We start from the raw sequence: 14464 nt of genomic DNA on the forward strand, positions 1-14464 counted from the left end.
TAAGTAGTTCTAAGTTCTAGGGGACTGATGACCACAGCTGTTAAGTCCCATAGTGCTCAGAGCCATTTGAACCATTTTTGACATCCGTTCACGTAAGTTGTTGATCCTTTCACTCAGTTTTTTTGTTACATAGGCCAACCAGCTCTCCAGCTCTCTGACCGAACAATCCATCTGAGCCACCGCGGACACAGAGTATGGTGCGACTGCAGGAACTTATCTAATGCACGCCTCCCGTGAGACCCACATTCTCAACTTAATGTCCCGCACTATACTCATAGTGTCCTGCCCATAATACTCATTACTCACGGCGTTTCGCCGATTCCCATTCGGACATGTCCGAAAGAACAGATACCATCTTCATATATACTGTAATAGTTGCCACAACTACACGTAAATTTACATTTTCTAGTCATGCCCGTTAATTCTGTGTCCCTCTGACGGTATGTCTGCTCCGGCTTTTTCTGCAAGCGAAAAACCTGATGTCCGGCTGCAGCTACTTGAACTTTCTGCTCATAATATTGAGTTAATGCAGCTATTACGTGCTCATAGCTGAGTTCGTCGGGAGACGCGGTTGGGGATAGTTTTTGTATTAAGCTGAACACTGGGAACGCCGCAATCGAAAGAAATTATTGTAACTTGGCTGTAGCTTCAACACGATGAAATTGACAAACTGCTTGGAACTGAGTCAGGTATTCGAGCCATTCCTCTTCTTCTCGTTAAATTGCCGAAATGTTGATATGCTGGTCGGCGGCATTTGTAGCGCTGGTTTGCTGGTCTATTGAGCAGCGCTCGCCGCTTGTGCCGCCAGAAGTTGTTTTACTGTAGTCAGCATGGTAGCAATTTGTTGGTTCTGAAACTGAAAAATTTGTGTTCGATCCATCACATTGGCCATTTGTGCCAAGGGCGTGGAGGCAGGGGGTGGAGGGGCGGTGGGGGTAGCCATGGTTTACACAAATAAGTTGCAGCAAAAAAGTAAAAAAGTAAGCAAAGCCTCTGGAAAGAGAAATTTTATAAGTTCTGCAGCTCCCCTCCTGGAATACACGCAAGAACACAACAACCCTACAATCTAAACCACAAGAGAAGCAAGTAAAATGGTCTTCTTCACTGAGTTATCCTTGTCGCCACTTCTGTGTCATCTCATTGCCACTGTAGTGTCTTGTACGAGGGGAAGAAAAAGAGCAGATGTTGGTAGGTAGGCGGTATCCTCTTTTTACAACACATCTGCACACATGTATTAACACGGTTCCTTATTAACAAGAACAAGAAGCTACTTATCTTTAAGCAAGTTGGTGTGGTATAAGTTCTTCCATAATAGTCCACGTTAGTCTCACTGCTGGTGACACCGAAGTCCTGCTATAAACACTACATTCTCATAGCAGGTGACGTGAACTGCCAGGTGGCAACTAGAATAGTAACTGAGCTAGTAGCTGAGCTGACTGTGACTGCGACTGACTCTGTCTGCGACTGGGCTAACTGTTTGTGGCTGACTGCCCACGGTAGCGATCTAAATACTGTCTGTCGACAGAGTGTTGGCAGCACGTTGCTTGTGAGTCTGTCTTTGGCCTCTGTCCTAATACGCGCGCTTGATTCAGCCCCTACTGCCGATTTTCTTGCAACCTCTTTGCCGAATGGTGTGCAGGGGACAGCTGATGCCAGCACATATAGAAAACAACAGCAGTCGTATCGTACTTCCCTGGGACACATCTGACGATACACTCATCTCTGATGAACACTCGCTGTCGTGGACAATGTTCTGGGTCCTGTTACTTAAGAAGTCTGTTAGGCCTGTCACACATCTGGGGTCATTTGCAATATATGACATAGCTCCATTCAGCAATACTAAACAGTCCTCCAAAGTAGTACGTTCAATCAACGATTTAACAATTGCAAATTTCAGGGTAAGCCTACAGCAGTTAGACTGGGATGAGGTGTACCGTGAACCTGATGCCAATTTAAAATATAATTTATTTCATGACATTTTTGTAAATGCATTTGAAAACTGCTTCCCCAAGAAAATAGTTAAATGTACCCATAAGAAACCTTGTAACAAACCATGGCTTACTAAGGGTATAAAAATATCTTGTAACCGGAAAAGGGAAATGTATCTGACAGCAAGAAAGAGTAGTGACCCAGAAACTATCAAAAATTATAAAAACTACTGTGTTATATTAAGAAACGTTATTATCAAATCCAGGAGTATGTGTATCATGTCTGAAATCAGCAACTCTGATAATAAAATTAAAACAATTTGGAATATTATTAAAAGAGAAACAGGTCAACCAAGAGCAGAGGAAGACAGTATTACGATCAAATTGAATGAAAACTTCACGAACAAAAAGTCAGAAGTTGAAAATATTTTTAATAATCATTTTCTAAATGTTGTGGATATAGTAGGATCCAGGTGTTCATTAGAAGATGCTAGGCTGTTAATGGAAGAGGCCATACCTATGCAATTTGATACAATTGAAATCTCACCCACTTCTCCCTCTGAAATTAGGAAAATAATAAACTTGCTTAAAAGCAAAAACTCACATGGAATTGATGGCATTTCCAGCAAAATACTAAAAGCTTGTTCTCAACAGATAAGTAAGATTCTCAGCCACCTGTGTAATAGCTCTCTAGAACAGGGAATTTTCCCTGATAGACTGAAATATGCTATTGTTATACCTTCACATAAAAAGGGGGATAGATCTGATGTCAACAATTACTGTCCAATCTCCCTTCTAACAGCTTTATCCAAAATTTTTGAGAAAGTAATGTATTCAAGAGTAGCTTCACATATCTGTAAAAATGAAGTACTAACAAAATATCAGTTTGGTTTCCAGAAAGGTTTTTCAACAGAAAATGCCATGTATGCTTTCACCAGTCAAATTTGGAATGATCTGAATAACCGAACACCACCCATTGGGATTTTTTGTGATCTCTCAAAGGCTTTTGATTGTGTAAATCATGAAATTCTGCTAGACAAGCTCAAGTATTGTGGCATGAGTGGGACAGTGCACAAATGGTTTAATTTGTACCTAACTGGAAGAGTGCAGAAAGTTGAAATAAGTAGTTCTCGTAACATGCAAAGATCAGCACATTCCTCAAACTGGGGACCTATCAAGAATGGGGTTCCACAAGGGTCAGTCTTGGGTCCTTTGTTGTTCTTATTATATATTAATGACTTGCCATTCTATATTCATGAAGAGGCTAAGTTAGTTCTCTTTGCTGATGATACAAGTATAGTAATCACACCTGACAAACAAGAATTAACTGATGAAATTGTCAATACTGTCTTTCAGAAAATTACTAAGTGGTTCCTTGTAAACGGACTCTCACTGAATTTTGATAAGACACAGTACATACAGTTCCGTACAGGGAATGGTATGACGCCATTAATAAATATAGATCTTAATCAGAAGTATATAGCTAAAATAGAATATTCCAAATTTTTAGGTGTGTCCATTGATGAGAGATTAAATTGGAAGAAACACATTGATGATCTGCTGAAACGTTTGAGTTCAGCTACTTATGCAATAAGGGTCATTGCAAATTTTGGTGATAAACATCTTAGTAAATTAGCTTACTACGCCTATTTTCACTCATTGCTTTCATATGGCATCATATTTTGGGGGAATTCATCACTGAGGAATAAAGTATTTATTGCACAAAAGCGTGTAATCAGAATAATAGCTGGAGTCCACCCAAGATCATCCTGCAGACATTTATTTAAGGATCTAGGGATATTCACAGTAGCTTCTCAGTATATATACTCTCTTATGAAATTTGTTATTAACAACCTAACCCAATTCAAAAGTAATAGCAGTGTGCATAACTACAATACTAGGAGAAAGGATGGTCTTCACTATTCAAGATTAAATCTAACTTTGGCACAGAAAGGGGTGATTTATACTGGCACTAAAGTCTTTGGTCACTTACCAAATATTATCAAAAGTCTAACAGATAACCAACAAGTATTTAAGAAGAAATTAAAAGAATTTCTGAATGGCAACTCCTTCTAAACCATAGAGGAATTTTTAGATATAAATTAAGGAAAAAAAATTTAAAAATAAAAAAAAATTAAAAATAAAAATAAAAAATAAAGAAAACAAAAAACACAAAAAATAAAGTTGTTATATTAACTTAAGTATGTTGTTAAATTAACCTAATTATGTCATGTATTGGAAAATTCGACTCGTTCCACATCATTATGAAATATCGTATTCATGATCCATGGAACTAGTATTAATCTAATCTAATCTAATCATAAACCATATGCTCATACTTTCGTTAACAGTCTGCAGTGCGACACCATGTCAAATGATTTCCGAAAATCTATTAATATGAAATCTGCCTTCTGCTCTTCATCCATGGTCCGCAGGCTATCATGTGAGAAAAGGGCAAGTTGAATTTCGCGTGAGTGATGCTTTGTAAAACTATGCTGATTCGCGGACAGAAGCTTTTCCATCTCAAGGTATTTCTTTATAATCGATCTGAGAATACGTTCAAGAATTTTGCAGCCAACTGATGTCAAGGATATTGGTCTAATTTTGCAGGTCAGCTACTCTACCCTTCTTCTACGCAGAAGACGCCTGCTATTTTATCCAGTCGTTCGGGACTTCGCACTGGGTAAGAGATTCGTGATAAATGCAGGTTAAGTAAAGGGCCAATGTCATAGAATAGTTTTTGTAAAATCTAATTAGGATTCCGTCCGCGCCGGCCGCTGTGGACGAGCGATTGAAGGCGCTTCAGTCTGGAACCGCGCGACGGCTACAGTCGCAGGTTCGAATCCTTCCTCAGGCATGGATGTGTGTGATGTCCTTAGGGTAGCTAGGTTTAAGTAGTTCTAGGTTGTAGGGGACTGATGACCTCAGATGTTAAGTCCCAAAGTGCTCAGACCCATTTGAACCATTTGATTCCATCCTCACTGTGCGAATTATTTGTTTTCTACTCTTTCAGTTGTTTCCCTACACTAGAGATGCCTAGGTCTGTGCCCTCCACATGGCGGTCTGTTCGATTATCAAACGACTGTATGTTTCTATGATCTTCCTGAGTGAACGAATTCTGTCCTTTTGCTGCCTTCTGCTCCCACACAAGATTGATCAACGAGTGACTGGACAGAAGTCTTCGATCAGCTTAGTGATCTTACTTAGGACTAGAATTTTCTAGGGTTTTTGGCTAAATCCTTTGCTGGGGTATAACAACTGTAGTAGTTGTCGTCTGCTTTGTGCATCTGTCTTTATATGGACGCATAAGTCTCTGTTAACTATTGCCTGTTGTCATTGGCTCATTCTCTTTTGAACCGAGAGTGCAACAATCTTTGCTTCCTAAGCATTTCCCAAAAGTGCTGTTAAACCACAATGGGACTTTTTCGTCTTTAATCCACTTACTCGGCACATATTTCTCCAGATTGCAATTTGCTAAACTGTTTGAATTCCGCCAGTAATTCCTCATCTATTTTCATGATATTAGTTCTAAATGGTCTCCATTCATTGTATAAGTCAGATGCCAGCAACTGCTTATATGCTCCTTTAGCAAAAATACTCTCCTAGCCCTCTTGATTGATTTATTAACTTTAGTAACCATGGTCGCTATGACGACATAATGGTTATTATTACCTGTCTGTAGGCTGGCACCGTCGATAAGGTCAGGTCTATCTGCATCTACATGGTGTAAGCTGTCGAACTAGCTACTCAAGACAGTTTCGATGTTATTAGAGACAATGTTTTTGTCCGCTGCAATGAACACTCATCCTCCTATAGATCTAATCTGTCTTTTCGATGTACGTTCCATGACCTGTTAAAAATTTCAGAGCTTTTTACCTTGGGTTTTAGCCAGATTTCCTTCCTGAGAATAATCTGTGGGCCACATACCGGTATATCCTGGAAGCCAGTAAATTGGAGTACTTTCCATGAATGCTTCGACAATTTACTGATAAAATTTTGACAATTGCGTATCTTCACTCTGAACCTGGTTACATTTCGCAATCTGTGTGTCGACTGGCGAGTGTTCATCAGAGTGCCTTAACCCACCTCCCACATGTGCATTCCACAAGTACTGTGCTACTCGAGTAGCTCCTTCCTCTAGGTAGTACACCCCTGACTTATGAAGACGAGCCTACAACTCTCCATCCAATAACGCAGGTCCAGAGAATCTTCAGCCAAGACCATCACAGAGTCAACAAAGCCTCTGGTTGAGACCCTCCAATCGCTGCCAAACCAAAGGACCTCGCCGAGCTCTGAGATCACTGCTGCAAATTGCTAGCTATGCTTGCACACCGTGTGTGAGGCCAGCAGCCTTCACCGCTTCCGCCAGCTGCCCATATGAAATGAGAATGGTCTTAGAACCCAAGCAGCTGGCATCACTGGTGGCGACATGAGCCACAACGTGCTCATGATGCATCCTGTGTACTTGACAGCAACAGGCAGGATTCTGTATGCATCTCAGGTGAGGCCCCATGACAGATGTATCGAGTGCACACTGGCTTTGTTTCTGGCCTTGAATACTATTTACCTTAAGAGGCTTCATAATGCAACTAATATTGGAGCTCCCAATTACTGGCAAACGCTTTATCCCATGTGCCTGGTCAGACCCTGCTGAAGGAGCGGCCACCTGTCCAGTCATAGCGTGAATGGGCGATACCAAGCGACCAGCCTCCACATTGGCCCTCCACTTCAAGCAATGTGAATGCATTGCAACCTGTCACTCACCCTGCAATGATAGCAGATCGCCATGTTGGGTCCATTGGAAGGTGTCTCAATGGCAGAGCCCATGGTCTAGACAAACGGCGCTTAAGGTGTCCCATGTGATGTGCCATATGCTCCACCTCCACTACACTCGAGACAGAAGGTTGAAGATTGTTGACCTTAGCCAAAAGCGCCTTCAGCTGTTCACACACTGTGGCCAGCCCACCCTGCATTCACACACAGCACAGCATGCAGACGTCTTTTCCATCCCAACATTGCTAAAAAGAAAAAAACACAGGAAGAGCTAGATACATAACCTGATGCGCCACATTTATGTGCCAGCCGAGTGTAGAATCCTGACTGGCCTGAAACGAACTGCTGCTGGCTCTACAAAACAAACAAATGAATAACAACTGCCCTACTAGTAGCCTGAATTTGTATTTTATGGTTCTAACTGTCCCCTGCTATACACCAGCGGACATCAAGTTCCCTATTTAGCAGTTGGACTCTTAAATTTTGGGAGGTGTATATATAGATGCACATATAAATGTACTTATATATGTATTTATGTGTTCCACAGACACATATGCATGTATATATGTATACCTAAACCACGCACCACAAGGGAATTATCCAAATAGGATGGAGATTGGTAGGTGTGATGCACATGTAGAAACAAACAGTCGATTGTAATTCAGAAAAACTGGAGAATTTACTCAAGAGCCTGGGCTTCAGAAACTGAGTAATTCAATAACGCATTGGTCCATCTCTGGCTCTAATCCAAGGAGTAGTTCGCCTTGGTTTACAGAGTCGTTGGGTGTCCTCCTGATAAATACTGTGCCAAATTTTGTCCAATTGGCGCGTTAGATGGTCAAAATCCCTGGATGGTTGGAGAGCCCTGCCTATAATTCAGACGATCTCAGTTGCGGAGAGATGGATCACAGAAGTTACAGAACCATGGTGGCCTGTGCAACGAATCAGTAACAAAACCATGCTGCAGAGGAAAGGCCGTGGGTAGTACCACTTGCACGCATTATAAGTGGTACAGATAGTGCGAGTTGCCACGCAGAACGTTCTACATGGTCGTCTGGCTTACCCCATGCTGATGGTCCACGTGCCTGTGTGCTGATACTGTGGTCACTCTCAGAGACCACCTTCAAGTGCATATACCTCCATCAGAATCCATTTCCAGCTTTATGCCCGCATTACTTTTCTTCCCTTACATTTCCAGGGATTGTGTTCTGCAGTTTGTCCCCACTTAGCAAGATCAGTCTGTATATTGGTAACAGTACTGGTCCTATAATATTCTTCAAGGATACTCCAAAAATACCCGTCAATTCTGTCGATTTCGTACCGTTAAGAATAACGAATTACATTCTTTCTTATAAAAAGTCACAAAAACCTGCAAGTTTGCTGAAGCACTCTTCTCTATTATAGACACTGACGAAGTGTATCTGTGTGTGTGACAGACGATCCAGGACTGCGGGCAAGAGATGGCGGACGTGATTGGAGAGATGGTGAACCGCGGGGAGTCGGTGGAGGTGCGCGAGCTGATAGCGCGGTTCACCACTGACGTCATCTCCTCCGTCGCCTTCGGCCAGGAGTGCAACTGCCAGCGGAACCCGGAGCACGAGTTCCGACAGTGGGGACGCAAGATCTTTGAGCCCACTTGGCAATCAAGCATCGGTTTCGTTCTGAGCTTTGTGAGCCCAACACTAATGGAGTATTTAAGGTGAGAGCTGCAACGATTCGTTCCACCAGAGAAATCAGTTTGATGTGAGGAGAATCAAGGCGCAGTGGGTAAGAGTCGGGTATCATGCTCCAGAGGCTACCTGTTCAAATGCCCACCCAGTTATGCAGATTTAGCTTTTCTGTTGTTTCCCCACATTCTTTAGAGCACATGTCAGGACGTTTCCTTTGGAAAAACACTCTGAAATCGTTTCCCAAACCAAGCTTGCGTTTCGTCTTTAATGTCTTCTTCGTCAGTAGAACGTTAAATCCTAATAGTCCTCTTTCAGGGCTTTAATGTGATGAACAACACAGTGCATACCACAAACATGGCATGTCATCATTGCCTTGCTGTTGAACTCACTTCTCAGGGCCTCAAAAGCAATCTTTTGAATTTATCTCAATTCCACGAGCTATTTATGGAGTCTCAATATTTCGATGCACTTATCGTGGAGATGCTAGCTTTCTCGAAAAAATGAATTTTTGTAGACTTGCATTACTTTACTGTGTACCTCTCCCTATGGGGTATTTTCATGATAATGATCCAAACATTTAAGAATATTGCCAAGAGTAAGCCGGACAGTTTGAGATTTTACGAACAGCCAAGTCGAAAGTTATGAAGTCAAAAAGAGTTGGGGATAACTCAGCCTGTGGAATATTAAAGCCTACAAATCTTTGTTTGTATGAAGCAATCAACTCATCTGTTCTATACTTTTTTGTTAACATTACGCACTCACTGAACATAACCAGAGAGTGAAACGAATCCGTTTCCACGTTGGAGACCATTTGCAACCATTCACGGATTTCATGTTACCAAACAACGAATTTTTATGGATGACAATGTGCCATGTCACCAAGCCTCAATTGTTCATGATTGGTTTGAAGAACGTTCTGTACAATTCGAGAGAATGGTATGGGTATCCATCAAACGCTTATAGGACATAGTCGAGAGATCAGTTCATGCACCAAATCCTTCACTGACAACACCTTCGCAGTTACGGACGGCTGCCGAAGCAGCATGGTTCAGTAATTCTGCAAGGGTATTCCCATGACTTGTGGCTTATACGCCATGTCGAGTTACTGAACTATGCCAGGCAAGAGGCGATACGACGCGATATTAAGAGATACGCTATGACATTTTTCACCTCAGTGTACGTCTATGGCAGATGCAGTGAGTCAGGAAGTGGGCCTTTCTGCAGCAAGACAGATACCCACAGGGATAGGGTGAGGACGTCAGGTGCAGAGGGCACCATCAGCACGGTGGCCGCTGCTGCGACTGCCCATGAGGTGGCAGCGGAGACGGGGTGGGCACTGGCAGTGAGGCGCCCTGAGGCAACATTGGATGCAGGATTGCCAACGTGTCGTCTTTCCAGAGAGAATCTCCTTGTCTGCTTATAGCGTCACGATGGACTGATCGATCTGCATAGACTGCGAGGAGAGTGAAAGATGGCATAATGCATTTGCCATCATCATACACTTGTCGGTATGTGGTAAAGTTGGTTCCTCAGGTTTGCACACCGGGCAATTTGGACGACAGGCATTATACTCCTGACATATTAAATATGCCGTTCACTGTGCCTTACCTCCAAGATTTCTGTGTCTTTCTCTTACAACAGGACAGAGTAAGAGTGTATGTTGGCTGTGCTCAACTTACCTACACTACTGGCCATTAAAATTGCTACATCACGAAGATGATGTGCTACAGACGCGAAGTTTAACCGACAGGAAGAAGATGCTGTGATATGCAAATGATTAGCTTTTCAGAACATTCAAACAAGGTTGGCGCTGGTGGCGAAACCTACAACGTGCTGACATGAGGAAAGTTTCCAACCGATGTCTCATACACAAATAGCAGTTGACCGGCGTTGCCTGGTGAAACGTTGTTGTGATGCCTCGTGTAAGGAGGAGAAATGCGTACCATACGTTTCCGACCTTGATAAAGGTCGGATTGTAACATATCGCGATTGCGGTTTATCGTATCGCGACATTGCTGCTCGCGTTGGTCGAGATCCAACGACTGTTAGCAGAATATGGAATTGGTCGGTTCAACAGGGTAACACGGAACGCCGTGCTGGATCCCAACAGTCTCGTATCACTAGCAGTCGAGATGACAGGCATCTTATCCGCATGGCTGTAACGGATCGTGCACCCACGTCTCGATCCCTGAGTCAACAGATGGGGACGTTTGCAAGGCAACAACCATCTGCACGAACAGTTCGACGACGTTTGCAGCAGCATTGACTATCAGGTCGGAGACCATAGCTGCGGTTACCCTGACGCTGCATCACAGACAGGAACGCCTGCGATGGTGTACTCAGCGACGAACCTGGGTGCACGAATGGCAAAACGCCATTTTTTTGGATGAATCCACGTTCTGCTTACGGCATCATAATGGTCGCATCCATGTGTGGCGACATCGTGGTGAACGCACATTGGAAGCGTGTATTCGTCATCGCCATAGTGGCGTATCACCCGGCGTGTTGGTACGGGGTGTCATTGGTTACACGCCTCGGTCACCTCTTGTACGCTTTGACGGCACTTTGAACAGTGGACGTTACATTTCAGATGTGTTACGACCTGTGGCTCTACCCTTCATTCTGTCCCTGCGAAACACTACATTTCAGCAGGATAATGCTCGACCGCATGTTGCTGGTCCTGTACGGGCCTGTCTGGATACAGAAAATGTTCGACTGCTGCCCTGGCCAGCACATTCTCCAGATCTCTCACCAACTGAAAACGTCTGGTCAATGGTGGCCGAGCAACTGGCTCATCACAATACGCCAGTCACTACTCTTGATGAACTGTGGTATCGTGTTGAAGCTGCATGGGCAGCTGTACCTGTACACGCCATCCAAGCTCTGTCTGACTCAATGCCCAGTCGTATCAAGACCGTTATTACGGCCAGAGGTGGTTGTTCTGGGTACTGGTTTCTCAGGATTTATGCACCCAAATTGCGTGAAAATGTAATCACATGTCAGTTCTAGTATAATGTATTTTTCCAATAAATACCCATTTATCATCTGCATCTCTTCTTGGTGTAGCAATTTTAATGGCCAGTAGTGTACATCGATATAGAGGGTGTTCGAGTGTTGCGCTGGCCGATATGTTCTCTAGATCTCTCACCCACTGGGAACATCTGGTCATGGGTTTCAGAGAGAATGGTACTCCACTTGCCACTACAACTGATGAAATCCGGCACTGAATTGAAGCTGAAGAAATGACAGACCCAGGGATTGATGTACCTCTATCTGTCACGCTAGATCAGTTCGGCTCAATGTCTGACTCAGTTAGAGCCATTGTCCCTAGCTAAGGCACTAGTTCCATGCACCAAATTTCTCATCCTGTACACCTACAAACTTAATCATGTGTTCCTCCGAGTACGTGTGCCATTCTTCCTGGTGTTGCATTTCTGATGGCCAGAAATGTATTAAGAGATCGCTAAAGGAAACAAAAGTGGCACATGACGTTACCATAACCGTCCATGAAGCCTTAGCCAACATTTGTTTACTGTTATCGACATTACTTGAAAACAGAAATTTCAACAGAAATCTGCTTCTATTGTGTCCATCTGGTGATTAGACTTTTCTTGAACCCACACTATGGAACAAATTAACAGGGGCTTGCTAGCAGTCATGTGCCAGCACACATCGTTCTTCCTGCCTGCGTACTGGGGATGGATCACAGTCTTTTCTCGTTCCTTGTTAAACTGCACAAACGAGGTAACGTGTCTCTTGCATTGGCAAATGTGCATAAAATGTGGGATATGTTTGATAAGTAATCTCCTTCCACAGTGGAAAAGGGGAATTGATGTCAGAATAGTTGCTTTCGTAATAAATTACTGTCACATTTCATTTCTAGGGTCAAGGGAGGAGCGACGAATGTCAGCAAATATTTCCAGCAGATGGTTGCAGACACTGTCGCTTACAGAGAGAAGAACAACTTTACAAGGAAAGACTTCATGGACCTCATCATTCAGCTCAAAAACAAGGGATACGTCGACCCTGACAAAGGAGAGGCAGTGGAGAATGGGCAGCAGAAAGGAGCCGGCACCACCGACAGTAAGTTCCTCTTTTTCTTCTTTTCTCCGTTAGTGTTTACCTACACCCAGTGCCCTCCCTTCATGAGGGCGTTCTTCTTTTTGTGCTTTTGTCCCGATCAGTGTTGGGTCGATACATGTATTTACGGATTTGGAGTGGTTACCATATGTCCCTCCTGTCACCACCCCATTACCCCTCCAGGACGAAATATTTGCGCGTCAACTGTCTGTTTGTAGTGCTATTCGTCTGAAGCCCGTTATTCACCTAGATGAATGTGGGAAACCAGATCCAGGCTCCCTGACTCACCAACCCTCGTCACTAATCCGCCAGGCGAAATCTGTCAGAGGCCGCCGCACCTCTTTATCCTGGTATCGACGCTGTAACGTACGTAGCTATCTGGGTAGCAGGTCTCTTCCTGACAGTACAAAGACTTTGTTACATGAGAGTAGGATTATCATATTCCCTGTGTGTCTAGCAATCATATACACTATGTGAGCAAAAGTATCCGGACAGCGCCAAAAACAAACGTTTTTCATATTAGGTGCATTGTGCTGCCGCCTACTGCCAGGTGCTCCATATCAGCGATCTCAGTAGTCACTATACATCGCAAGACAGCAGAGTGGGGCATTCCGCGAAACTCATGGACTTCGAACGTGGTCAGGTGATTGGGTGTCACTTGTGGCATACGTCTGCACGCGAGATTTCCACATTCCTAAACATCCCTAGGTCCACTGTTCCCAATGTGACAGTGAAGTGGAAACGTGAAAGGACCCGCACAGCTGAAAAGCGTATAGGCCGACCTTGTCTATTGACTTACAGAGACCACTGATAGCTGAAGAGGGTCGTAATGTGTCATAGGCAGACATCTATCCAGACCATCACACAGAAATTCCAAACTGCATCAGGATCCACTGCAAGTACTATGACAGTTAGGCGGGAGGTGAGAATACCTGGATTTCATGATCGAGCGGCTGCTCTTAAGCCACACATCACGCCGGTAAATGCCAAACGACATCTCGCTTGGTGTAATGAGCGCAAACATTGGATTAAGCAGTGGAAAAACGTTGTGTGGAATGACAAATCACGGTACACAATGTGGCGATCCGATGGCAGGGTGTGGGTATGGCAAATGCTCGGTGAACGTCATATGCCAGCATGTGTACTGCCAACAGTAAAATTCGGAGGCGGTGGTGTTATGGTGTGGTCGTGTTTTTCGTGAATGGGGCTTGTACCACTTGTTGTTTTGCGTGGCACTATCACAGCACACACCTACAGTAATGTTTTAAGCTTCCCACTGTTGAAGAGCAATTCGGGGATGGTGATTGCATCTTTCAAGACGATCGAGCAGCTGTTCATAATGCACGGCCTGTGGCGGAGTGGTTACACGACAATAACATCTCTGTAATGGCCTGGCCTGCACAGAGTCCTGACCTGAATCCTATAGAACACTTTTGGGATGTTTTGGAACGCCGACTTCGTGCCAGGCCTCACCGACCGACATCGATACCTCTCCTCAGTGCAGCATTCAGTGAAGAATGGGCTGCCATTCCCAAAGAAACCATCCGGCACCTGATTGAACGTATGCCTGCGAGAGAGTAAGTTGTCATCGAGGCTAGGGGTGGGCCAACACCGTACTGAATTACAGCATTACGGATGGAAGGCGTCACGAACATGTACGTAATTTTCAGCCATGTGTCCGGATACTTTTGAGCACATTGTGTAACTGCTGATTGCATGTTCTGTGTTTGTGATTTGTGTTTCTGTAGAATGTATGAAGAGGTCAGTGAAATAAAGTGATAACCCTCAGTTTAATAAGAAATAGGTCATTGTGTTTTCTGTTGTGGTTTCGAATGCACGACATGCTATTAACGAGTTCACTAGAAAATACTTCGTACTTGGTAAATCGTTTTGTCTTAGTGTATTTATGTTCTCGGCTTTGAATATAATAAGTCATATAACATGCAGAAAAGAAACATACTTTTTTTATTATCATTGGTTAGCACTTTCTTTCGCTGACGCCTCTTTATATGG

The 14464-nt window shown here is 43.6% G+C and overlaps 1 protein-coding gene across 1 annotated transcript in view; it reads left to right on the forward strand.

Annotated features, from left to right (window-relative positions):
• The window catches only part of LOC126484713 (cytochrome P450 6k1-like), a 148393-nt gene that overhangs the window by 114346 nt on the left and 19583 nt on the right, over nt 1-14464 (forward strand). The window contains exons 3-4 of the mRNA XM_050108308.1: nt 8138-8400; nt 12255-12454. Of these exons, the coding sequence (XP_049964265.1) occupies nt 8138-8400; nt 12255-12454 (463 nt within the window). The remainder of the gene's footprint in view (nt 1-8137; nt 8401-12254; nt 12455-14464) is intronic.

Source organism: Schistocerca serialis, chromosome 6 (assembly GCF_023864345.2).
Source record: "Schistocerca serialis cubense isolate TAMUIC-IGC-003099 chromosome 6, iqSchSeri2.2, whole genome shotgun sequence".
Classification (NCBI taxonomy): domain Eukaryota; kingdom Metazoa; phylum Arthropoda; class Insecta; order Orthoptera; family Acrididae; genus Schistocerca; species Schistocerca serialis.